The 26385-nt window shown below is 35.8% G+C and overlaps 1 protein-coding gene across 4 annotated transcripts in view; it reads left to right on the top strand.

Moving 5' to 3' along the window:
- Positions 1–26385, top strand: part of Nnt (nicotinamide nucleotide transhydrogenase) — a 95799-nt gene that overhangs the window by 45828 nt on the left and 23586 nt on the right. For all 4 annotated transcript variants that reach the window (XM_074077514.1, XM_074077512.1, XM_074077513.1 and 1 more), the window contains exons 12-17: positions 981–1091; positions 2303–2448; positions 4053–4248; positions 6704–6937; positions 8025–8185; positions 10226–10405. In XM_074077514.1, coding sequence (XP_073933615.1) covers positions 981–1091; positions 2303–2448; positions 4053–4248; positions 6704–6937; positions 8025–8185; positions 10226–10405 — 1028 coding nt within the window. The remainder of the gene's footprint in view (positions 1–980; positions 1092–2302; positions 2449–4052; positions 4249–6703; positions 6938–8024; positions 8186–10225; positions 10406–26385) is intronic.

Raw genomic sequence — 26385 nt, 5'->3', positions numbered from 1 at the left:
AGTGTGGATCCATCGGTATTTCTTTCATTATGGTTTCCTTTAAGGAAAGGATTCCACTGATGAAATCTGAAAGCCAGTGTTTCACAAAATCTGTTACGGTCTGTTCTTAGAATTAGCTAAACATTCAACCTAGCAAGGCTACAGTAGGCCACATGTGGCATTGGTTCACAGTGATGCTTGGGACAGGATCTGGTTTGTTAGGAGGAGAGCATCAGGCATTTCTCTTTGGTGTGAGTCTTCACATCAGCCCATGTAGCAGTCCACATGGTTGCCTAGGGGCTATTTTCTTTGGTCCCCAGTGATGGCTCAGATATGAAAGAATGAGTTCCACACTGGATAGGCACCAGGGTGCTTGGTCATCTCTGATAACATTGTCTTAGGCATAGCTTCCAGAATTTCTGCAGGGAACATATCCAGTTTCAAGAGGCACTTTACTCAGGGCAGCTCAAAACTATAGCATCTCTCTCAGGTATTTATAGTTCATATTTAGTTCTTTCTAGTACAGTTACAAAGTATCCACCTGCAGTTACTTTTCTCCATAAGCAATGTTGTCTAGTAATATAGACACATAGAAAGATAGATAGATGGATAGATAGATAGATAAATAGGTAGATAGATAGATAGATAGATGCTCTGCCATTTTAGCCATGCTTCCTGTCTGATTTATAGCTTTATCAGGTGAGCAGAGCTAGAAAGTTAAAGGAAGTTTAGAGTCTTATGCAAAAGGAGGAAAGATTTTGTTAACCTTTTGCCTGCAATAATGCTTCAAAAGAGAAAAGTAGGAAGGTGTGCTGTCAACAGTCTTCATCAAGAAAATTTTTTATGTTATTTTAATGAATGTGCCAGAAAGCTGCCTTTTTTTCTTTTTTTTTTTTTGATATTGAGAACTTTCCTCTTTGTGAATCCATGTGTCCTCAGCTATGACATTTGATTTGGATGTGTCACTACAGTTATTTACCATGTTGATGCTTTCTTTTTAGGGTTGACTGCAGTTGGTGGGTTGGCACTGATGGGAGGACATTTGTATCCTTCTACAACTTCTCAGGGTCTTGCTGCTCTTGCTACATTCATATCCTCAATCAACATTGCAGGTAAGTTATGATAACAATGAAAGAACTCAGAGTGCTTTTTTTTTTTTTCCTTTACTGGGGTTTGGCTCAGAGGCCTTTTGCTTGCAAGGCAGGTGTGCTACCACTTGAGCTATTCCTCCACCCCTACCAGAGTGCTGTTTTGTTTTAAAATTTTTATTTATTTGTCTGTGGGTCTGGGGTTTGAACTCAGGGCTTTGCATTTGCCAAGCAGGGGCTCTTCTGCTTGAGCTATGCCTCCTGCGCATTTTTACTCTGGTTATTTTGGAGATGGGGTTTCCCCAGGATTGGCCTTGAACCACGATCCTCTCAACCTCAGCCTCCCAAGTAGTTAGGATTATAGGCCTGAGCCACTCCTCCAGCCCTACCAGAATACTATTTTTAATGGAGACATAGGAAGCAAATCTAAATTGGTATAAAGTAGACATATAATTTTAAGAATTATACTTTTAAAAGATACTTCACTCAGACTATAAATGTTCTTCATGAAGGAAAATTAAATATTTCTGCCCATCTGTAAGTGTTAGGAACTCTATTGATAAAAGAACAACTACCCCCCACAACCCTAAACAAACATAATGATGTCTTGCTGTGAGTTAACTGGAAAACTATCAGATGCATAATTTGAGTTATGTTGACTTAGCACTATCAGCATGACATCTATAAATGAATATAATTTTAGATAAAATTGGCCTATCACAGCCAATGTTTGTTCCTGAAAACCGAAAGCCTAGCATATCATTCATGTATGAGACTTATTTATTTGATGCTGTTTTGTAGCTAAAAATTCTAAAAGCTGTTCAAGAAACCTGGTGCCTTGTTAATATGGTATTTTTTCTTTATCATTTATTACCGAATTTGAGAAATGGAATAACCTATTAGAACAAATATTGACCTTTAATCTCCTGGATGTTCAAGCTTTTTGAGTGGCTGTTTACTTTTAGTCTTGCAGAAATGGTTGGTTTTGCATCCTGATAGCAAGTTTTCTTCCTGAACATAGTTAGAGTTTTTGCTTTTTCTTCTCACATAATGGAACTGACTTGAATAGTAGAATAACCTTTGTTTTTGAGGTTCTAAAAATGTTTAAGTTATATTTATTCCTAGGTAATAAAGATATGCTTCAAATAGAAAAATTTGTAGCACTTAAAAAAAAATCACACTGCTCAACGATCCCTTTCTCTTTTATGTTTCACTCATTTCATTGTTTTGAAAAGGTGGATTTCTGGTGACTCAGAGAATGCTGGACATGTTCAAGCGCCCCACGGATCCCCCAGAGTACAATTACCTGTATCTGCTTCCTGCTGGTACCTTTGTGGGTGGATATCTATCTGCCCTCTACAGTGGTTATAACATTGAACAAGTAAGAGGCCTTTTGAAAATTTTATTTTTACCACTGTTATATTTAACATTAGTACCAAAATTCAAACTATCAAGATAGCTATTGAACAATAGGGGAGCAGAGCAATAGAGAAAGAGTAAGTAATAGAGGGGGTTAATTTGATTAATGTACAATATATATGTATGTGAAATACCATGGCAAAACCCCATTTAACAATCAATATACATTTAAAAAATGAAGGACAGGAAGGTAAAACAGATCCTGTTTTGGGGAGAGTGGATATCAGTGGGAGGGGTAGGGTGCATGGAGAGGGTGAAGGAGGGTGAAAATGGTCAATGTACTTTGTATACATGTATGAAAATAGAACAATGAAATTGTTGAAAGTGTGTTAAGAACTGGGGGAGAGGAATGAGGGAGAACATTGGAGTGGTGAATCTAATTAAGGTACATTGTAAGCACATGTGTAAATGTTACAATGAAACCCCTCCTGAACAAGTAATATATGCTAATAAAAATGGAAAAAAATAGGAAAGAAAATACAACGCTATCAAGCAAGTACAGTAATAACCCTGGAAGCTTCTTGTTCAAACAGAGCATTCCAATTCCCTTGGGTTAGGGCTCTGGATTCTAGAGACAGAACTGCCTGCTAGCATGGGTTTGCCTGTTTGTGTCTAAGTTTTTTACATGTAAAAAGAATTAAGAAGGTATCAGTACCTTTTTTATGTACCTGACTGGATTGTTATAAGGATACTATTAGTCCCCTTTCTACTTTCTTCCTCTGTAAATCTAGCACATCATCTCTTATACCAAGAGATGTTATGCCAATTCATTTAAAAGAGATAATTTAAAAAATGTTGTGTAAGAGAGAGAGAGAGAGTCAAGTTGAACTTTGAAAGTTCCCAGCCGAAATATAATAGATCTTTAACTTTGGTCTGAACTCTGTATTTTCCACTTCTTTCCAGTAACTATCACTGGATTGCAACCTCTCTGACAGCAGAAAAATCATGTCTCTCTTGGTTTCTTCTGCGTTCCCAACAAGAGGTATTACTTCAATAACAAAAATTTTGGAGAAGAGTTGAAGCAGGGAGTTAGCGAGACCTGTCTTAACTTCCAGATTGTTATTTACTGATCGTTTACCTTGGAGAAATTATGTGATCTCGTTAAGCTTTGATTTTTCTCCTTTGTAAATTGAGGATAATGGTTCTTTCCTCATATGGATCTCATGAGAGTAAGTTACAGTGTAAGTGAAGTATATGTACAGTTCCTGGCACCTATGATGTCAGGGATTGGCTATTTTGTAGCATTTGGTCAGGTTTAATATTTTCAGATTAACAGTAATTCCATTTACGTTTGGTACTTTTATGTGTATTTTGTGCATAGTATCAAATTTAGAAGAAATTAATTTACATAAATAATATAATTGCAAGTATAATTTAAAGTACTTAATATGTAATATTCCTAATGGATAGGGAAATATATTGAAATAGTAAAATAAGAGCTCAGGTCTGTCCCTCTATTATTTGAACTTAAATTATCCTTAGAGAATCATGTTCTATAAAAGAGGTCCTTTTTAAACTAATAACTAAAGGGTTTAATAACATCTGTCTTCCCTTTCCTTTGAAAAGATCATGTACCTAGGCTCTGGCTTGTGCTGTGTCGGTGCCCTGGCTGGCCTTTCCTCTCAGGGAACAGCTCGTCTTGGTAATGCATTGGGCATGATTGGGGTTGCTGGAGGCCTGGCAGCTACACTTGGAGGCCTAAAACCGGATCCAGAATTGTTAGCTCAGATGTCTGGAGCAATGGCTTTGGGTGGTACCATTGGTAAGCACTTGTGGGCTTCAACTTTCATGTGAACCCATATCTTTTGTACACCTGAAGGCAGTTGAACTCAGAAATTTAAGAGTATAATCAGGTATTGCTTAACAGTGAGGATACATTTTGAGGAATGCTTCCTTAGGCAATTTCATCTTTGTGCAAACAGCATAGAGTGTTTGCATATCCTTATCCAAACCTAGATGGCATAGCCTACTATACTTCTGTGCTATGTGATGTAACCTATTGTTTCTAGGCTACAAATCTTTATAGCATATTTCTTTTTTTTTATTCATGTTTATAGCATATTTCTGAACTACATATAGTATGTAGTTGCAACACATTTGCAAATATTTTTATATCTAAACATAGAAAATGTGTAGTAAAAATACCAAGCAATAGGAATGTTTCTTCTCCATCTGTACTGTAGAACCTGTTTTTATGCTCTTTGTTGACGGAAGCATTGTTACGAGGCACATGGTTGTCCTGTTAGGAAGCTTTTCTTTGTTAGGAGTTGGTCCTTTTACTAGTAATTCAGTTTCTGAGTTAAGGCTCATATTGATGAGGGGATTAATTGCCTTCATGGCAGTTGCTTCAATAAATATTATCATATTTATCATTCTCACCCAAATGTTTTAAAACATTTTCTAAAATTATCAACTAAGTTGAAGACAGGGCTAATATTCCACCTGGTGCTCAGCGCTTATTTTCCTTTATTGACTGTGCCCAGTAAGTTGATAATAGGAAGGGGGATTAGAATATCTTTACCATAGATGGGCTTATCCTTTGTTCTGCTATTTATAAATCACAGCAGAAGATTTTGCTTTATAAATCTGCTAAAAGATCGAGAAGCACATGGTGAACAGAGAAACCACTGTTTTAATCTTGTTCAGTGGTGGGCTGGGGCTGTTGTTAAGTTTTCAGGAATTGTGTGAGCTGTTTTATAAGTATACCTGTTATTAAAAATTAAATTGCATAAGCTAAGTAATCATATTAAAAGCAAAGATAATAATACTAAAACACATACCATTTTAATGAATTTACTAGACTTTATTTACTATGCCCTTTAGGTTATTTATAATCTATGGTACATGAATAGTGGAAAAGCTATGCAGTAGTGGGCTACTGTGAATTTCTTCCCAATTCCTCATTCAATGACACCACATTGGCAGGTTGCATTTATCCTGGGTAGAAGTATTTATACCATGAAAATAAAACACATGCTACAAATCTGGGCTTGATTTATTGTTTTATTTCTTATCCAGACCTAAGAAAGAGATGGAAAAATATTAAAAATGCAACTGATGCTTAAAATATGTGAGGGCTATAGTCATATTGTGAATAGCCTAAAAATTGAACAAATAGTATCCTTTTATTTGCAAACTGTTATCAGATTCAGTGAAGAAGTATCTTACATGATTGACAAACGGGTGAAATCCTCACATACATCTTACATGTATACATGCCATAAACATAATATTTTACTTTTGTCATAGTTGTTAATGAAAGCAAAAGTATTAAGTTTTTAGGTAGGAAGTTTTTATGTATGCTTGTTTATCAGTTGCAAACACTAGGTTGGCTACAAGTACAAGAGTTGTTTAGCAAAAGTCAATAAAAGTATTCTATGAAAGTCGGTAATCTATATGGAACTTGGAATAAAGGATATTGTATATTTTATTATTTAAAAGTTATGTGCCTATTCCTTTATATCAGACTCATGTATTTATATCCACACAGTTTTTTCCCCTATGAACTGGTTGTTGAATATTTTCTGGCACAGTGTTAGCTTTAGGCTTCCTTTTATACTTCCCCAGGGAAGTTTTGAGTTCTTTCTTTACAATTCCTAGGAAGGCATTTGAAGGAAAATGACTGTGCTGTAAGTTCATGGTGGGAAATTCTTTAGACATGATCTTAGTGTGTACTCTGAGCTCCACTCCTTCTATTGACTTACCTATAGCTGAGAAACCCCTTCAGACTCTCCTAATTTGGGCATTCACTGCCCAGAGTTTTGCATTGCTTCACTTTTGGACTTGGCTCTCACCCACCCACTTTCCATCTATTTTTTATGTGCTTGGGAGCAAGCATTTGCTTTAGTAGAGAAGTAGGCCTGGAATATTCTTTCAGTAGGGATAATATAAAGGGATCTAAGTAGAGCTTTAGGTAATTTGAAGAAACTCTCAGCTAGGAGAATGTTTGGAGTTTGTGAAAGGAAGAAGCATATGTTGCATTATTTGGAGTTGGGCCTTCATTAGGTGTGTTGAGAAAACCAACTATTTTGAAACAGCATAGATATGTAGCCAATGTCTTTACCTTCTGTACAGCCTCTGTAGAGAATATTTGGCCCCTACTGGGAACTATGTAATATTTATTGGTGCCACTGATGGAAACTCTATGTGTGATTTGTTGTTACTGCTTCTCAAAGGCCTGTTGTTTTAATTTCACTTTGACCTTTGTTTTCCAATAGGATTGACGATTGCCAAACGCATCCAGATTTCTGATTTACCTCAGTTAGTTGCTGCTTTCCACAGTTTAGTGGGATTAGCAGCTGTACTTACTTGTATAGCTGAGTACATCATAGAGTATCCACATTTTGCTATGGATGCTACAGCAAATCTCACCAAGATTGTTGCCTACCTTGGCACTTACATTGGTGGAGTCACCTTTAGTGGGTCTCTTGTTGCCTATGGAAAATTACAGGGTAAGTGATTCAACGTGATGAAGAGGTAAATATCTATTAACGGGTCCATTTCAATTTCATAAAGCACCTTCCCAATAGAAGCTGTTAGGTAAAGAGTGTTACATAATACTCAGAGATATATAAAAGATCCCCCCCCATAAAGATGGTTCCTTTTTATTGATTCTTAACGATTGCCAAGGTTTTGTAGCTATTTCTTCTGCAGACAGCTAATAGAGGAAATTTAGAACACAGACATTTGTGTAGGACTGGTTGACATTTGCTGATACATGTGACAAAGTAACATCTTCATGATCTTTGCTTAGAAATGTCTATGTAGAGTTCACATAAATGAACTTTATATACATCCTAGAATAGAGAGAAGCTTATTGAGTAAGTTCGTGTGATTTGTAAGTCATATTCATTCTGAAAACAAATATGTATTTTTAGGGTTCTACCACAGCAACTTTTGCTACTACTGTGGTGAATCATGAAAATGGAAGTGGAGGAAAAATCCAGAAAGGCTGTTTTCAGAAACAAATGAATCCCCAGAGAAACTAGATGGTGATCAAAAAATCTGGTCTTGCCTCTCAGTAATAAAGTCATTAAGTGGGAAACTTCCATGAAACTTAACAAACATAAAAGAACTTCAAGCCTAAAACATTTTTGTCATTTCTTTAGAAGAAACTAACTACAAAGGATTTTCTCCTTTGGGCTCAGATGATATAATCAGAAATGCTAATGTACCAGGACCTGTATTGAAGTTTTAAATAAATAAAACCACACTTAACAACTTCTGTGTTGGTATTGGAGGAGGGGGAATAACTTTTTTAAGATTCCATGACAGAGTAAAGAAATAATGTGTCAAAGCAGGGAAAAGAACAGTTAAGTTGAACCAAACTTTTCCTGTCTCCATTAATGTTTGTTACGTGTAATAACTCATTCTTTGTTGTTTCATATCTAGTGATATAAAGTGAGAGTTTATATGTCATGTTTTTATTATAATACTAAATTTTGAAGTTTGGAATTAAATGACATACTCTTGAGTGTATGTATGAGGGGGTTTTGTACAACATAGCCTGGATTTTGATTACCATGTGCTTTGGTCTAGGTATCCTGAAGTCTGCACCTCTCCTACTACCTGGAAGGCACTTACTTAATGCAGGCTTGCTGGCTGCTAGTGTGGGTGGGATAATCCCATTTATGGTGGACCCCAGCTTTACCACTGGCATTACCTGTCTGGGCTCTGTGTCAGCTCTCTCTGCTGTCATGGTAAGAAGAAGCTAGAGATGGAAAAGCACATACCAAGCAAGGAACTGGGAATATTTTGTTAGATTACAATCTAATTATATTTTTATCTCTTCCAGACCCCTGTTTTAAAATGTTTTTACATATTCATCTCTTTAGAATTTAGAGAATACAGAAGAAGATATGAAGAAAATCAATTTCTCTTAACCGATTGTTTAAAAGTTGTCACGTGACATCTTGTTTTGCTTGGACTGGATGAATGTGTTGGTGAATAGGAGTTTAAAAGAGTCAAGAGTGTCCACTTCATTAACTACGTCTACAAAAATAGTGTTTGGAGTTTGATATTACATATAAGATAGCCACTGCCCATTAATTGCTCTCGCATTCATTGGAAGATAGAGTACCAAATCAAATTATTATATAAAATAAAGTGCAGTTAATAAACACCATGTGCCCAGTGAAGGAGTTCAGCCTTTCATTATAGGCTTGATGTTCCTCTAATTTTTGCATGTAGTGTATTGATATGTAACAGTTTTTTAAATTTCTTTTATTCATATGTGCATACAACGTTTGGGTCATTTCTCCCCTCTTCCCCTTGCCCCCTTCCTTTCCCTCGCCTCCTCCCTCTTCACTCCTACCCCCTCGCTACCAGGCAGAAACTATTTTGCCCTTATCTCTAATTTTGTTGAAGAGAGAGTATAAGCAATAATAGGAAGGACCAAGAGTTTTTGTTAGTTGAGATAAGGATAGCTATACAGGGAGTTTACTTGCATTGCTTTCCTGTACATATGTGTGTAACAGTATTTTTTGTTGTCTGTATATTATAGATAACATTTTATTATATCAGTGTTTAGCATTTTATTGTATCAGTGTAAGATGTTATATGCAATTCTGTGTTGTTCACTGATTTCTTTATGTTCTTTCTACACTGATATATACTATGTATACAGAGTTTAATTTTTATACTTAAAATATAGTATATAGTAATCATAGTAATTGCTTATTAAACACTTGCTGACTCCTTGATTCAGCAACTCAAGACTTACAGTACAAAAATGATACTTATTTTCAGGCAGTTCTGAGTTAGTTCATGATTTTAATACAGAAATTTTAGAACCCTGAAAAATAACTTAAGATTCCATCTTAATGTGAATACTGATCCAATTTCTTCTCTTACATAATAAGAGAACTATATCATTCTCTTATATAGTAATGATTTTTGTCTTATTTATTTTAAACAATAGAAAAATGTTTTCATATTTCTAATCAAATAAGGCAGAAGAGCTTAAAAGTCGCAAAATCAAACATGTAGTACAGACATGTAAAACTTTAGGAATTATTTTTTAAGAAATGGTGATATGATATTTGAAAGATTCTTTTATGGAACTTGGGGAAGGAGGGAAAGGAAAATGATAGCACATCAGTAATATTGCATAACATAAGATGTGAAGGTAGAGGATATAAGGATGTGTATTGAAGGCTGTTGAAAAATGGGGGGGGATGTGGGAGGTAAAGGGGTAAGTGAGAGTAATGGAAGGGGTTGAACCAGACCAAAGTAAAGTACACTCACAGTGGGCATACATTGAAGCACGCCTTTGAACATCAGCTTAAATATTAATAACGAAAACCAGGAATGTAAAACAGGCAGTGTGTGCAGGGGTGGGGAGACTAGTGGTAGTGGGAAGGTGAAAGAAAGAGATTAAGGTGATGGTAGATGGACTTCATACACCTATATGAAACAGAACTAAGAAACCTTTTGCCATTGCTTTAATTCACTTTGTGTCAATACATTTTTCCAAAGACTGGTCTTCAGTTTCTGCTTGTTTGTTCACCATTGCTTTTATTTGGGAAAATTTTGCTTGGAGGGGATAGTTGCTCAGTGGTTACAGTTGTTACATCTGTGATACAGTTGGTCTGATAGAAGATGTGGTCATTACCAGAAGTGGATCATATATGAAACTATCCTAATTGGAAAACTGAAATGATTAAGAACCAAGACACTAAATGTCAGAGGTTTTATGTCTGTATTATTAATTTTGAGTTCTGCTTTGGTTTTTGTGCTAGGGTGTGACTTTGACAGCTGCTATTGGGGGTGCGGACATGCCTGTTGTCATCACTGTACTGAACAGCTACTCAGGCTGGGCTCTGTGTGCAGAGGGCTTCCTGCTTAACAACAACCTGCTGACCATCGTGGGCGCACTCATTGGCTCCTCTGGTGCTATACTGTCATACATCATGTGTGTGGTAAGAAACACGTGCAGAAGAAAAGAAACTGACTTTCTAGACGTGTGGATGTGCTTGCCATTTATTCTCAGTAAAAATGAATCTACAGGTTCTATTTTAAACAGAAATACCAGATTTTTTATTGGAATACATTTCTGTTTTTAAAGTACTCAACTGTAGATAATTGGGGAAATTAAGAATAAGGATAAAAATCTAATGTTTTTCTCCACTTGTAGATAAACATAAGATTTTGGTTGTTTTTTTCCATTCTTTTTCTTTGTGTATTAACGCATCTATGTATTTATCTGTCTGATCGTATTGTGCTTTTTCCATTCAGGTTTTTTTTAAATTTTTTTGAGACAGGGTTTTGCTGTGTGGCCTGGAACTTGTGACACTCCTGCCTCAGCCTCCCAAGTACTGGGAAGCTGGGATTGCAGGCATGTGCTATCACACCCAGCTTTACTTCAGATTTTTAAAATCTTACATATGATAGTCCCAACTTTTTTAACCATTAAAATGTTTTAAAATATTATTTTAAGAAGCTTTACAGTAATCCACCCTGTGGATGTACAAAATTCATTTACTTTTCACCTAGTGCTATTCATTTTAGGTTGTTTGATTTTTTTTTTTTTTTTGCCTCCCTTTATACATAAGCATATTTTTGGCAGTTTGGGTTCTGACTTTTGTCTTTAGATAGATTCTTAGAAGTGAAAGGTGTGCTCTTTTTTAATAAGGCCTTTTATACTTACTGCCATGTTTCCCAAAAGCTTGTTCTACTTTACATTCCTGCTAGTAGCTATGAGAATACTTATTTTGAAGTTTTATGGTCAGCATGATTTAAAAAAAGAAACCAGAACAGAAAAAAGTAACACCATAAATACTTCCTAGCTTTCTTTTAATTTCTGTTCTCTTCTTGATGGCAAGAAGATAACCTGACAGTAATTTAGGGTTCACTACAGAAAAGTTCAAATTACAGATAATATTCTCTACACAATAGTTTTGGATGACTGTTAAAGAACAAGTATGCAACTAAGTAGATATGAATATGATTTTACACTGAAAAATAATTTAGATAGAAAAGACATACTAATCTACCTTCGTTGCTATTTCAATTAAAAAAAATCCCTGTACTTTATAGCTCAGCATTTTCCTTGTTTTAATCTAAAAATCTTATTATAATTTAAATGCTGAGGCTATCTTTTTATAATAAAAATATTTTTGTTTCCTTGACTATATTCTAATACAAAGGATTTGGTAGCTCAAATTCAAAACAAGCTAAGAAATTTTTAAATTAAATTACCCAGCTTGTTTAGCGAATTTGGAAAGGGGAAAGCTTGTGTATCCTGTTTTAAAATTGTCAAGCTTTTGGGTATTTAAAATATGAATATTTTTAAAGAAGAAAAAATGTATTCAATTGTTTAGAAATGCAGTTTTCTCTAAAAATGAACTCTTAACCCTTGGTTTGACTACTTCATTTGGAGATTTTTGAATGACCAGCAGGGGGCAGCAGATTTTCATTATTACTTAAACTCGTGGTTTGCCAGGAAACTCATTTTAAAATTAAGCAAGAAAATGTGAACTTTCTCAAAGTTAGTGTTGTACTGATATAGGGAGGAAAAGGAAACTTGTACCTAGTTTTTGAAATGTCATCATGGTGGCTTCTCACTTAAATTTTTTCATTCACATACAGTAAGTGTACCTTGTGATATTAACATACATGCATACAGTGTATTGTGATCAAATTTACCCCATCTGTATTCCTCTTTCTTAACTCTCTTCCATCCCCCATTTTAAAGTTTTGAGTGGATTTCATTGTGCTATATGTAATGTACTTCAGCCATATTCATCCCATCACCCTCTCCTTTCCCTGCCCTTTCTTTTCTTCCCCCCCACCCCACAGTTCCCCTTTTATAAGCATGTCCTATTACTGTTATTTTAGGTCTAGACTTCATATATGAGTGAAAACGTGATGTTTGTCTTTCCGAACTTGGCTTATCTAGCTGAACATGGTGATTCCAGTTCCTCTGTTTTCCTGTCAATGCTATAATTTCATTCTACTCTATGGCTGAATAATACTCCATTGTGTATATATGCCATATTTTCTTTATCCAACCATTAAATTTTGGGCACTGAGGCTGGTTTCATATGTTGGCTGTTGTAAATAGTGCTGCTATAAATAGGGGTATGCAGGTTTCTCTTGTCTATTAATTTACATTTCTTCAACATATGCCCAAGACTGGTATAGGAGGATGATATAGTAATTCCTACTTTTCATTTTTTGAGGAATTTACAGACTGATTTCCATAGTGACTATACTAATTTACATTCTCCCCAAAAGTGTATATACTTTCTCCTGGCTCCACACCTACCCCCCCCCCCCCCCCCGCCCCCACCAGCATTTGTTGTTGTTTTTTCTTGATGATAGCCATCAAGATGTTAAGTGTTTTGATTTGCATTTCCTTTATGGCTAAGGACTGTGAACATTTCTTCATGTATTTATTACCTCCTTGTTTCTTAAATTTATCAGCAGTTTCTCCCAAATTTCTTTCTGTGTCTCTTTCTTTCCTTTTCCATCTTTATTTAGTTTCTTTTATTATTAAGTCATGACAGTAACTGTTTTTATTTTTGTTTTTCTCCCCCAATCCTTCCCCTGGTACTGGAGTTTGAATTGAGAATCGAGGACATCACACTTGCTAGGCATGTGCTGTATGACTCGAGCCATGCCCCACAACCCTTTGCTTTGATCATTTTTGAGATAGGGTCTCATATTTATGTGTGGAGCGGCTTTGACCATGATCCTCCTCTTCCCACATAAGCTGGGGTGACAGGTGCACCACCATACCCAGTTATTACTTGAGATGGGATCTTGCTACCTTTTTGCAGGGCAGATCTCTCAAGCCACAGTTGTCCCACCTCCTCAGTATTTAGGATTATAGGCTTGAGCCGCAACACCTGGCAGCTGCAGTAACTCTTGCAGTAACACTTCTGTAACTTGAATAAGGTAGTAAGAGGCACTTGTTCTACGTGTACTTCTGAAATTATCTCATCTTTCTGTTTCATATTTCATGATCTATATCTCCGGTCCTACTGCTTCTTTTCTATTTCCACTACTAAAGCATGCCATTTACAGTTTACTTTTATTCCTGTACTGTATATATAGCTAATAACATATTCTTATAGCTGTTTGAGACCATAAATATCACATTGGGTCATATTAATAAATTTTAATAGCAAGTTTCTATTAATTTGGATTCAATGACAGTTAAAACCTTAAATAAAAATATTCCAGTTACAAAAGTAAGAGATGTTTAATGTAAGATATTTGGAAGAAACAGAAAAGAATAAGAAAATAAAAGACTTAACTCCCATTACTATTTAACTGTTAACATTTAGTATTTTAGTTCTGGGTTTTTTTTCTTCATGTGCATATGTTTAAATACATTCTATTATTTGTGTAATTTTCTGATTTTTGACATTTAAAATAACTATAGCAAATAGATATACCATAATGTATCTGAATTTATATTAAAAACAGTCTTTAACTTCTAAAAATTTTTGGTTGTAGTATTCCTCCTTGTGCATCTTTGATTATTTCCTTAAATCTCATTTTTTACAAGTGTAATTACATAGCCAGAGGAAGTGAAATCTTTTTGTTGGCTTTTTTTCTTTTTGATGGTACTGGGGTTTGAACACAAGGCCTCAAGTTTGCTAGGCAGGTGCTCTACAGCTTGAATCACATCACCCACCCTTTTTTGTTAACTTTTGATATTGACAAATTATTATTTTTTAATTTCTTTTTCTTTTATTCATATGTGTATACAATGTTTGGATTATTTCTCCCCTCTTCCTGTCACCCCCTCCCTTACTCCCCCACTCCCACCCTCGACCCCCCACCCCCTCCCTACCAGGCAGAAACTATTTTGCCCTTATCTCTAATTTTGTTGAAGAGAGAGTATAAGCAATAATAGGAAGGTTTTTGCTAGTTGAGATAAGGATAGCTATACAGGGAATTGACTTGCATTGATTTCCTGTACATGTGTGTTACCTTCTAAGTTAATGCTTCTTGAACTAACCTTTTCTATAGTTCCTGGTCTCCTTCTCCTATTGGCCTCTGTCATTTTATAAGTATCTGCATTAGTTTCTCTGCATTGAGGGCAACAAATGCTATCTAGTTTTTTGGGTGTCTTACCTATCCTCACCCCTCCCTTGTGTGCTCTCGCTTTTATGTGCTCATAGTCCAGTCCCCTTGTTGTGTTTGCCCTTGATCTAAGGTCCACATATGAGGGAGAACATACGATTTTTGGTCTCTCGGGCCCGGCTAACCTCACTCAAAACGATGTTCTCCAGTTCGATCCATTTACTTGCGAATGATAACATTTCATTCTTCTTCATGGCTCCATAAAACTCCATTGTGTATAAATACCACATTTTCTTTTCTTTTTTTTATTATTCATATGTGCATACAAGGCTTGGGTTATTTCTCCCCCCTGCCCCCACCCCCTCCCTTACTACCCACTCCACCCCCTCCCTCTCCCCCCTACCCCCTCAATACCCAGCAGAAACTATTTTGCCCTTATTTCTAATTTTGTTGTAGAGAGAGTATAAGCAATAATAGGAAGGAACAAGGGGTTTTGCTGATTGAGATAAGGATAGCTGTACAGGGAGTTGACTCACATTAATTTCCTGTGCGGGTGTGTTACCTTCTAGGTTAATTCTTTTTGATCTCACCTTTTCTCTAGTTCTGGTCCCCTTTTCCTATTGGCCTCAGTTGCTTTTAAGGTATCTGCTTTAGTTTCTCTGCGTTAAGGGCAACAAATGCTAACTAATTTTTTAGGTGTCTTACCTATCCTCACCCCTCCCTTGTGTGCTCTGGCTTTTATCATGTGCTCATAGTCCAATCCCCTTGTTGTGTTTGCCCTTGATCTAATGTCCACATATGAGGGAGAACATACGATTTTTGGTCTTTTGGGCCAGGCTAACTTCACTCAGAATGATGTTCTCCAATTCCATCCATTTACCAGCAAATGATAACATTTCGTTCTTCTTCATGGCTGCCTAAAATTCCATTGTGTATAGATACCACATTTTCTTAATCCATTTGTCAGTGGTGGGGCATCTTGGCTGTTTCCATAACTTGGCTATTGTGAATAGTGCTGCAATAAACATGGGTGTGGAGGTGCCTCTGGAGTAACCTGTGTCACATTCTTTTAGGTATATCTCCAAGAGTGGTATTGCTGGATCACATGGCAGATCTATGTTTAGATTTTAAAGAAGCCTCCAAATTTTTTTCCAGAGTAGTTGTACTAGTTTGTATTCCCACCAGCAGTGTAAAAGGGTTCCTTTTTCCCCACATCCTTGCCAACACCTGTTGTTGGTGGTGTTGCTAATGATGGCTATTCTAACTGGGGTGAGGTGGAATCTTAGTGTGGTTTTAATTTGCATTTCCTTTATGGCTAGAGATGGTGAGCATTTTTTATGTGTTTTTTGGCCATTTGAATTTCTTCTTTTGAGAAAGTTCTGTTTAGTTCACTTGCCCATTTCTTTATTGGTTCATTAATTTTGGGAAAATTTAGTATTTTGAGTTCCCTATATATCCTGGTTATCAGTCCTTTGTCTGATGTGTAGCTGGCAAATATTTTCTCCCACTCTGTGGGTGTTCTCTTCAGTTTAGAGACCATTTCTTTTGTTGAGCAGAAGCTTTTTAGTTTTATGAAGTCCCATTTATCTATACTATCTCTTAGTTGCTGAGCTGCTGGGGTTCTATTGAGAAAGTCCTTGCCTAAACCTATTAGTTCCAAAGTATTTCCTACTCTTTCCTGTACCAACTTTAGAGTTTAGGGTCTAATATTAAGGTCCTTGATCCATTTTGAGTTAATACTGATATAGGGTGATAAACATGGATCTAGTTTCAGTTTTTTGCAGACTGCCAACCAGTTTTTCAAGCAGTTTTTGTTGAAGAGGCTTTTTTCCATTGTGTATTTTTAGTGCCTTTGTCAAAGATAAATTGGTTATAATTGTGTGGCTTCATATCTGCGTCCTCTATTCTGATCCACTAATCTTTATGTCTGTTTTTGTGCTAGTACCATGCTGTTTTTATTGCTATTGTTTTATAATATAGTTTGAAGTTGGGCATTGTGCTACCTCCAGTGTTGTTCTTTTCACTGAGTATTGCCTTGGCTATTTGTGGCCTCTTGGGTTTCCAAATAAATTTAATGGTAGATTTTTCATTCTCTTTGATGAATGTCATTGGGATTTTGATGGGAATTGCATTAAACATGTAGATTGGTATAGACAGTTTTATTGTTTCTACCAATCTATGAGCATGGGAGATCTCTCCACTTTCTATAGTCTTCCTCAATCTCTTTCTTCAGAAATTTATAGTTTTCCTTGTAAAGGTCATTCACATCCTTTGTTAAGTTTACACTTAGGTATGTGATTTTTTTTTTGAGGCTATTGTAAATGGAATTGCTTTCCTATATTTCTTCTCAGCTGTTCATTATTAGTGTATAGAAATGCTAATGATTTTTCTATGTTGATTTTATATCCTGCTACCTTACTATAGCTGTTGAATAGTGTCTGGGCGCTTTTGAGTAGAGTTTTTTTGGGTCTTTAAGGTATAGGATCATGTCATCTGCAAATAGGGATATTTTAACAGTTTCTTACCTATTTGAATTCCTTTTATTTGTTCTTCTTGCCAAATTGCTCTGGCTAGGAATTCCAGTACTATGTTGAAAAGGAGTGGAGATAGTGGGCATCCTTGTCTAGTTCCTGATTTTAGAGGGAATGGTTTCAGTTTTTCTCCATTAAGTATATGCTGGCTGTAGGTTTGTCATATATAGCTTTTAAAATATTGAGGTACTTTCCTTCTATTCCTAGTTTTCTTAGAAATGGTGTTGGACCTTATCAAAGGCTTTTTCTGCATCTATTGAGATGATCAAGTGGTTTTTTTCTTTGCTTCTGTTAATGTGCTTTATTATGTTTACTGATTTTCATATGTTGAACCACCCCTGCATTCCTGGTATGAAGCCTACTTGGTTGTGGTGAATGATCTTTTTGATGTGTTGTTGAATTCGGTTTGCCATTATTTTATTCAGGATTTTTGCATCGATGTTCATTAAGGAAATTGGCCTATAGTTCTCCTTTTTGGAGGTGTCTTTGCCTGGTTTTGGGATAAGTGTAATACTGGCTTCATAAAATGTGTTAGGCAGTTTTCCTTCCCTTTCTGTTTTGTGGAACAGTTTAAGGAGGGTTGGTATTAGTTCTTTAAAGGTTGGATAGAATTCAGCAGAGAATCCATCAGGTCCTCGACTTTTCTTTTTTGGTAGACTCTTGATTGCTGCTTCAATTTCATTTTGTGTTATAGGTCTATTCAGGTGATTTATGTTTTCTTGGTTCAGTTTTGGATGATCATAAGTATCTAAAAATCTGTCCATTTCATCAAGATTTTCAAATTTATTTGAATAGAGGTTCTCAAAGTAGTCTCTGATGATTTCCTGGACTTCCATGGTGTTTGTTGTTATCTCCCCTTTTGCATTCCTGATTTTACTGATTTGGGTTTTTTCTCTCTTCATTTTAGTCAGGTTTGCCAGGGGTCTATCGATCTTGTTTATTTTTTCAAAGAACCAACTTTTTGTTTCATTAATTCTTTGTATGGTTTTTTTGGTTTCTATTTCGTTGATTTCAGCTCTTATTTTTATTATTTTCTGCTTCTATTTGTTGTGGGATTTGGTTGTTCTTGTTTTTCTAGGAGTTTGAGATGTATCATTAGGTCATTGATTTGAGATCTTTCAGTCTTTTTAATATGTGCACTCATGGCTATAAACTTTCTTCTCTGGACTGCCTTAGCTGTGTCCCATAGGTTCCGGTAGGTTGTGTTTTCATTTTCATTGACTTCCAGGAACCTTTTAATTTCCTCTTTTATTTCATCTATAACCTATTGCTCATTAAGCAATGAGGTATTCAGTTTCCAGCTGTTGCATGTTTTTTATCTTTATTTTTGTTGTTGAGTTCTAGTTTTATTGCTTTGTGATCATATAGAATGCATGGTTTAATTTCTATTTTCTTGTATTTGCTGAGGCTTGCTTTGTGCCCTAGGATATGATCTATTTTGGAGAAGGTTCTGTGGGCTGATGAGAAGAATGTATATTGTGTAGAAGTTGGATAAAATGTTCTGTATACATCAACTAGGTCCATTTGATCTATGGTATGGTTTAGATCTAGGATTTCTTTATTGATTTTTTGTTTGGATGACCTATTTATTGATGATAGTGGGGTGTTAAATCTCCCACGACCACTGTGTTGGAGTTAATATATGCTGTTAGGTCCTTCAGGATATGTTTGATGAAATTGAGTGCATTCACATTGGGTGCGTATAGGTTGATAATTGTTATTTCCTTTTGGTGTATTTCCCCTTTTATTAGTATGGAATGTCCTTCTTTATCTTGTTTGATCAATGTAAGTTTGAAGTCTGCTTTGTCCAAGATAAGTATTGCTACTCCTGCCTGTTTTTGGGGGCCACTGGCTTGGTAAATCTTCTTCCAGCTTTTCATCTGAAGCCTGTGTTTAATTTCTGTCAATGAGATGGTCTCCTGTAAGCAACAAATTGTTGGATCTTCTGTTTTAATCCAGTTTGTCAGACAGTGCTTATTGATGGGGGAATTAAGTTCGTTAATATTAAGTGTTAGTATTGATAGGTATGTGGTGATTCCTGTTATTTAGTTGGCTTAGTTATTTGAAGGTTTGATTGTGTGTAGCTAAATCGATGTTACTCTCTACTTTCTTGCTTTTTCTTTTTGTGTAGTGTAGTACTGCCTGCCCTTTCATGGTTATGTTGGGTTTCACTTTGCAGAATCCCTTGAAGAATCTTTAGCAGTGGTGGCTTTGTGGTCATATATTGTTTTAGTTTCTGCTTATCATGGAAGACTTTTATTGCTCCATCTATTTTGAATGATAGTTTTGGTGGGTAGAGTATCCTAGGGTTGAAGTTATTTTCATTCAGTGCCTGGAAGACCTCACCCCAAGCTCTTCTTGCTTGTAATGTTTTTGTTGAGAAGTCTGTTGTGATTTTGGTGGGTTTACCTTTGTATATTATTTGTGTTTTCTCTCTTACAGCCTTCAATATTCTTTGTCTAGTTTCTGTACTTGTTGTTTTAATGATAATATGTCATGGGGTAGTTCTATTTTGGTCAGGTCTGTTTGGAGTTCCTGGAGGTTCCTGTACCTGCATGGGCACAGTTTTCTCTAGATTTGGGAAATTTTCTGTTATTATTTTGTTGACTATGTTACGCATTCCTTTTGCTTGCACCTCTTCTTCTTCAATGCCTATGAGTCTCAGGTTTGGTCTTTCGATGGAGTCAGTAAGTTCTTGCATTTTCTTTTCACAGGTCTTGAGTTTTTTAACTAATAGTTCTTTGGTTTTTCCTTTAATTACCATTTCATTTTGAGTTCTGAGATTCTGTCTTCTGTTTGTTCTATTCTGCTGGATTGGCCTTCCATTTTATTTTGCAATTCTGTTTCATTCTTTTTTCTGAGGTTCTCCATATCCTGAGTCACTTCCTCTTTGATATTGTCTATTTTCATTCTGAGTTTGTTTATCTCTTTATTTATCATGTTCTTTGTTTCACTTTGCTGTTTATACAGTGCTTCTATAGTTTCTTTTATTTGTTCTTGTGCTTTCTCAAATTCTCTATTTTTGTTGTCTTGGAATTTCTTGAGTGTCTCTGGACATTTTGGTTGACCATATTCAGTATCATCTCTATAAATTTCTCATTGATTACTTGCAGGATTTCTTCTTTGAGGTTGTTCTTGTGGGCTTCATTGGGTTCTTTGGCATCATTTATCTTCATTTTGTTGAAGTCTGGATCTGGGTATCTGTTTTCTTCATTTCCTTCTGGTCCCTGTACTAATTTATTACGGGAGAGAAAATGGTTTCCCTCTTTTTTCTTTCTTCCTATCATTGCCCTTGCTATTGTTACCGTCTCTGTACTTGTGTAATTCATTATTGTGTAGCCTGGAACAATAACAATGGTGATATCTGGAATGGAAGGGTGAGAGCAGAGGGAAAGCAAAGAAGGTAAAGAAAAAGGGAAACAAAAGAAGACAGACAAACAAACAAATAAGCAAAAAACAGAGCCAAAGATATAAACAGGGAGAGATAGTGTACTAATCAATGGTAAGCTAAACAGGTGTTAGAGAGACAGAGAGAGAATAATAATAATAAAAAAATCTCCAAGTTCAAATACAATAAAGTTTCAGTCTTAATAATTTTGGTGTTAGTCCTTCAGCCTTCAGTCCTGGTGTTGGTGTCTAAGAAGTAGTTCTGTTGTTGTCTCAGCAAAGGGGAAGAAACCAAACCAAAACAACAACAACAAAAATATCCCAAGTTCAAATGCAGTACAGTGTCAGTTAGTCTTTCAGCATCCAGTCCTAGTTCTGTTGTTGTCTCATCAAAGGAAGAGAAAAAAAAGAGTCTAGAGACAGCTTTGTGATGTCTATCTGAGGCTGTGGCTCACCTGCCAGCTACTTTCAGCCATCTGCTGCTGCAGGCTTTATTTATGCAGATCTCAGGAATGAGCTTTACACTCACTTGGCCCTGCAGGGTTTTTTTATTTAGAGTTCTCCTGGATGCATGCCCTTTTTGTTTTCTCCAGTATACAGCCCTACCTGCCTGCTGCAATTGCAGTCTTTTTTTATTTAGAGGGCACGTGGGGCTGTGCCCCTCTCCCACTCTCCATTGGAGCGTGCTACACTTTAGCCACCATTGGAAGCCTTTCCTTCTCCAAGCACACTGGGGGAGGTGGCGCCTCTCCTGCCTCCTCCAGCCAGTGTGTTTATTTGCAGTTTGCATGGGGAGTGCCCTTACCCCCACTCTGGTGGAGTGTGCCACACTTTAGCCACTGTTACAAGCTTTCCCCTCTCCAAGGTTGCTGGGTGGGTGCGCCACTCCTGCCTTCTCTGGCCGGCTTGTTTATTTACAGTTCACGTGAGGGAGTGCCCCTCCCCCACTCTATGGAGCTTGGGCGCCCCACCCTCTTTGCTATGTGTCTTTTTTTTTTTTTTTTTTCTAACTGCTTGTTTATTATTCAGTTTGTTTTTTCCCCTGGGTGGGAGTCAGTCTGTCCATGGCGCTATGCTGATTTGTCCCAGGTTTGTCTGTGGGAGTATCACATGCCACTTAGCTCACCTGCTGATCTGCTTCTCTCAAGCAGGTTAGAAGCTGGCGTCTGGAGGCACGGGAGACCCCCTGGTTTCTCTGTTTAATGTGAAGTGGGGATGCTATGCGTGGGTTGGAGGCGTGGAGGGGTCAAAGTTTTGCCTTTTCTTGGTGGTTTTTCCTGCAAGGTGTATCTCCAGCGTCTCTCCAAGATTTTACTTTAGGAAGCATGCTTTCTGCTTCCTCCCTCTGGTTGCCATCTTGGGATCTCCTTGATATTGACAAATTTAATCTCCACAAAATGTTCAAGAGCCAAAGATCTTACTGGGGATGAGAACTGTTTTTCTTTTACTGTACGCTCTACTCACAGGTGTTACTAGGAACCAATAAGAAACCAACAAAAAACAAGTCTGCTACATTTTTAAATATTAATGACAGCAATTTTCTTTCCTTCCAAATTTCTCTGATTTCTGACTTTTTTCTTTAACTGTTACTGATTCTTAGCTTGTGTTTCTTTATTATAAGAAATTTTTTTTATGGTTTGTGCTTAGTGGCTCAAGATAGTTCAGAATAATAATGAAAATGAAATAGCTGCTCCAAATTGGGCATTAGTGCAATACTGCAAGCAACATGCTGGGTGCTTTACAAATGTTAGCTCATTCAATTCTCACAGTAATTCCGGAGGTAGGAAATATTCTTTGCATTTTGCAGAGGAGGTATGTAAGATATTCACCTGGCCAAGCACCTGGAACATTCAAATGGGTATGATGCTTTTTAAATGAACACTAGATGAATATGTTGTTAGCTCATTTAATGTTTTGGAATGCTCCATAGATAGATTATGGTAACAGATAATATTAGAGTTAACGTGATACAAGTTTGCTGACCATCATTGTTATTTATTGAAGGAAACATGTAAGTCCTAACCAAAGCAGGGTAGTTTTACTATATGGGAAGAAATGGAATGCTCCCCAGTGGCTAACCAGCCATCTCTAAAATTGGATTTCTGTTCTGACAATGAATTCCTTTGGGTATGCTCTGAGCCCAGTGCTGCGATTGTATAACATCCCATATTATAAAAACAGAGAAACATTGGCAGTGTCTAAACAATAAGTGCAAATTAGATTTGCTTTATATCCAGGTATTGAATAGACATTAACCTCTTTGTAATTTTATAGCCCCTCTGCTGATTACCTGGGAAACAGAGGTCTTGCACAACTAGAACAACATTTCAAACAAAATTTTCTGATCTTTGTACTTCACTGCTTGTTTTCAAGTGAAAGTGGAACAGAATGAAGTGAATCAAAAGCTAAACCCAAAATAATTTCTTTTTTGCTTTGTGATTAATTAATTGGTACCTACTACTGAAGATGCTGGTAAATGGCATATACATTACTGCTTCAGCTTTCTTGTATTATGATCTTTCCTTTGTTTTCAAACTTATTTCTCACAGTGTACTTGGAATTATGTGAATTAAGATTCTGTTTAATGTAAAATCAAAGTTTTATTATAAGTCTTATTAGCTTAAAAGGAACAGTCTTAGACAGTGTTGTAAATTTTTTGTCTTGGAAGCTAGGAACTCTTCAATCTGTGGATTAGCTGCCACAGGATAGTTTCATGGATCACTTAAGCAAGGAAAAAAAAAAAAAAGAAAGAAATCCATAAACCTTAAACATTTGTTGAGGACATGATGTTGCAATGGCAGATTTAGAGATGAAAAAATAAGTTAGTTTTTAAGAGACCACACAGAATTAACATAATGGTGATATAATTGTGACTATGTGTTCAAACAAATAGACTTTGATTGTTAAAACTATTGTGGGACTCACTGTTTTTTCTCTTTAAGTTGCCATCAGAAGTGGGTACACTTTAATTAAATGTCCTCAGAAATTTTTCCTTCTTTTCCATTTAGTTTTAAAATAATGCTTCCTTCCTTTTAAACCAAGTTAGAATTACGTGGTTATGTCCCCTATACATCTATTCCTCTGTGTCTTGTCTCTCTGAGATCTAGCCTTCTGCATGGATGGCTATGTGATAAGTACATTACCTATGACAGAAATATCTCAATGTCTAAATTTTTTTTATTATATTATTGTTGTACTGGGGATACATTGTGACATTTACAAAAATTCTTACATTGTATCATATTTGAATTTCCCCCTCCATCATTCTCCTTTATTCCCCCTCCCTCCATTCTTAGAGTAGTATCAGCAGGTCTCATTTCCCCATTTTTATACATGAGTACATAGTATTTCTATAATATTCACCCTTCTTCACTCTTTCCTTATATTCTCCCCCTTCCTGTACCAACTCTCAGACAAGACCTGCTTTACCTTTTTGTCCTCTGTTTTTAGAAAAGAAGACACTTTTGTTTATTTAAGAGAGTTTCATTATGACATTTCTGTGTATATATGTATTGTATCCCAAATTGGTTCATCCCCTCCATTTAAAATAATTTTTAAAATAGTTTTGAATCAAGTTTTAAAAGCAAATGTTTAGTAGAATGTATTTTTTGATAACTTAATTTTAGAAATCTGTAATTCAAAAAGAGTAAAAGATTTGTAAATATCAAAACTTGGGTGTTTGGGAAGTCTTAGGTGTGGCTATTTCGGTTTTCACTTACGAATTTAAAGCTTCATTTCAGGTTGGGATTATGAACTTAATTAAAAGCATTACTTTAATTTTTTTCTGACAGTATTATCTCTTTAGAGTCTGTTATATAGATAGATAGATATAGATATTTTCAGACTTTATTTTTATAATAATCTTAGACTAATTTATCAGACTGCGCTCAGTAAAGTAAGAATGTTGTGTTTGATAAATTAACTTAGGTGAAAGAATAATTAAATTCTGTTTTTTAAAAAAGCATCAAGAACTTTATTACTACTGTAGACAGAATTACTTAAACGGTTTACTTGCAGTTTTTTGCAACACTAAAATACCCTTCAAAGTAAAGTAATGACATGCTGCTACAATTTAGGCAAAAGTTAAATGTGAAATCATTTCACATAAAACAAAAATGGTTACTGAGGAAATAAAGTTCACAGATCTATTTAATTCTCACATTTAGTTAAGCAGTTTTCTCATTGAATGTTATATATTTAGTGAAACCATTTCATCAGTTTTTGTCTTCAAGTTTTTATAGTCCCAAATCACAGTAACATGTTTAATGTGACTCAGGACATCTTTGTCTTTTTCAGATTAAAAGTTACTCCCAAGCAATTTTTTTTTAACCTCAGAGACACACATAAATTAAACTTAAATCTAGTATTAATGCTGCTTCCCAGTTTGTCATTTTGGATTCAAGCTCTTCTCTGTAATAGCCACTACTGAAGGCAGATTTTGGTAGACTTTGAAAAACCTGTTTTACTTGAGACTCCATATTCTTCATGACTTATAAGACACAATGGCCTGTAAATCGTGCAACAGCAGTGTAGCTCAACTGCTGCCACTGTGCTGCCCATGGCTCAGGCTCAGCCCCACTGGGAGCACAGTTCATCCTAGCCCAGAGGCCATGGCCACCAGCTATCCCCCTTTACCAGAAAGCAACACAGCCACAGCTAGGGAGCACAAACCCCCAACTATAAGAGCCCTACAAAATTTGGCAGTAGTGACTGCAAACTCCCAAGCAAATTATTTTAATATTTTCTATAGCCCATGAGCATCTTACCTTCACAGCATTCTGTAAAAAGCCACTTTAAATCTTGTTTTTGAAACAGGCAGAGCATTAAAGAAGATTGGTTCTCGCTAGGAATCTCTCTGCATAGTTATATTATTTCAAACTAGCAAAAATGCTGTGTCTTTGCTATTATCTTTTAAGATTTTTCTTTAACAAAATTGGAGAAGAGGGTGGAACAGGTTCTGCCTGGAAGCGGGAGGGATTGGGGGGAGTAGGTTGTCCAAACAGTGTATATACATGTGAGTAAATGTAAAAACAGTAAAATAATAATCATAAAAATAGAAGATCAGTTCTTACTCCCTTTCTCACCCAAACTAAACTGCATGCCCTAATTTGGTTAGATGAAAGACAATCTTACTTAAGAGATATTTCACTTACATTAGCTAATACACGAGCATTATTCTATTTAGTGATCATTCTGAAATAAGATTTCTTTTTTTTTCTTTTATAATAAGATTTCTTTAAAGCCAACAGATAAATTAAATCTAAATAGGTCTAGGATGAGTCTATACTTATTAAAGATGATTTTTAAAAATATGATAAGGTTTTAAGCTAATAAGCAAACTTCAAAAATAATTTTAAGAAAAATATAGCAAAATAGTTCATGGTTTTATTGTCCATCCTTATGTATTATTGACAAAAAGTTTGTAATATTAAATTCTGACAATATTTTGATCTATCATCTTTGAAACTTGTGCATTTATTAAGCACGCTTTTTGCTATCTTCTGTGTTCTTTCTCCTCCTTGCCTTATCGTCATATTTCAGCAGCTATGCAGGTATTTGCACAAAGTGGTGTCTCTGGCTGGGTCATCTTACAGGGGGTCATGATTTTCTCCTGCTATAATGCTTATCCTTGAAGATCTCTAGGTGTTTTTTCTTTTTTAAATTATATAGTGTTGTTTTGTTTTTTTAATTAATAAGTTGACGCTTGATAGCCTTTAAGTGGTAAAGTGGATGTACTTATTACAACTGTTAAGATAAGCTTTAAAATTTTGGGGGGATTTTTTTTCCGAAGTGATAAATTCCATTCTAATCATTTAGAATGACTGCTTTGACTCATGTACATTAAGTGATTTGAATTCTTGAGATAAGTTTTGTTTCTTAAAATATCTAGATTCTTTTTCTTTTACCACCCCACCTCCAAACAAATGAATTATTTTCCAAACCAG

The sequence above is a fragment of the Castor canadensis genome, chromosome 6 (genome assembly GCF_047511655.1).
Source record: "Castor canadensis chromosome 6, mCasCan1.hap1v2, whole genome shotgun sequence".
NCBI classification, from domain to species: Eukaryota; Metazoa; Chordata; class Mammalia; order Rodentia; family Castoridae; genus Castor; species Castor canadensis.
Note: the sequence above shows the minus strand (reverse complement) of the source record. Positions and strands in the feature narration are given on the sequence as shown.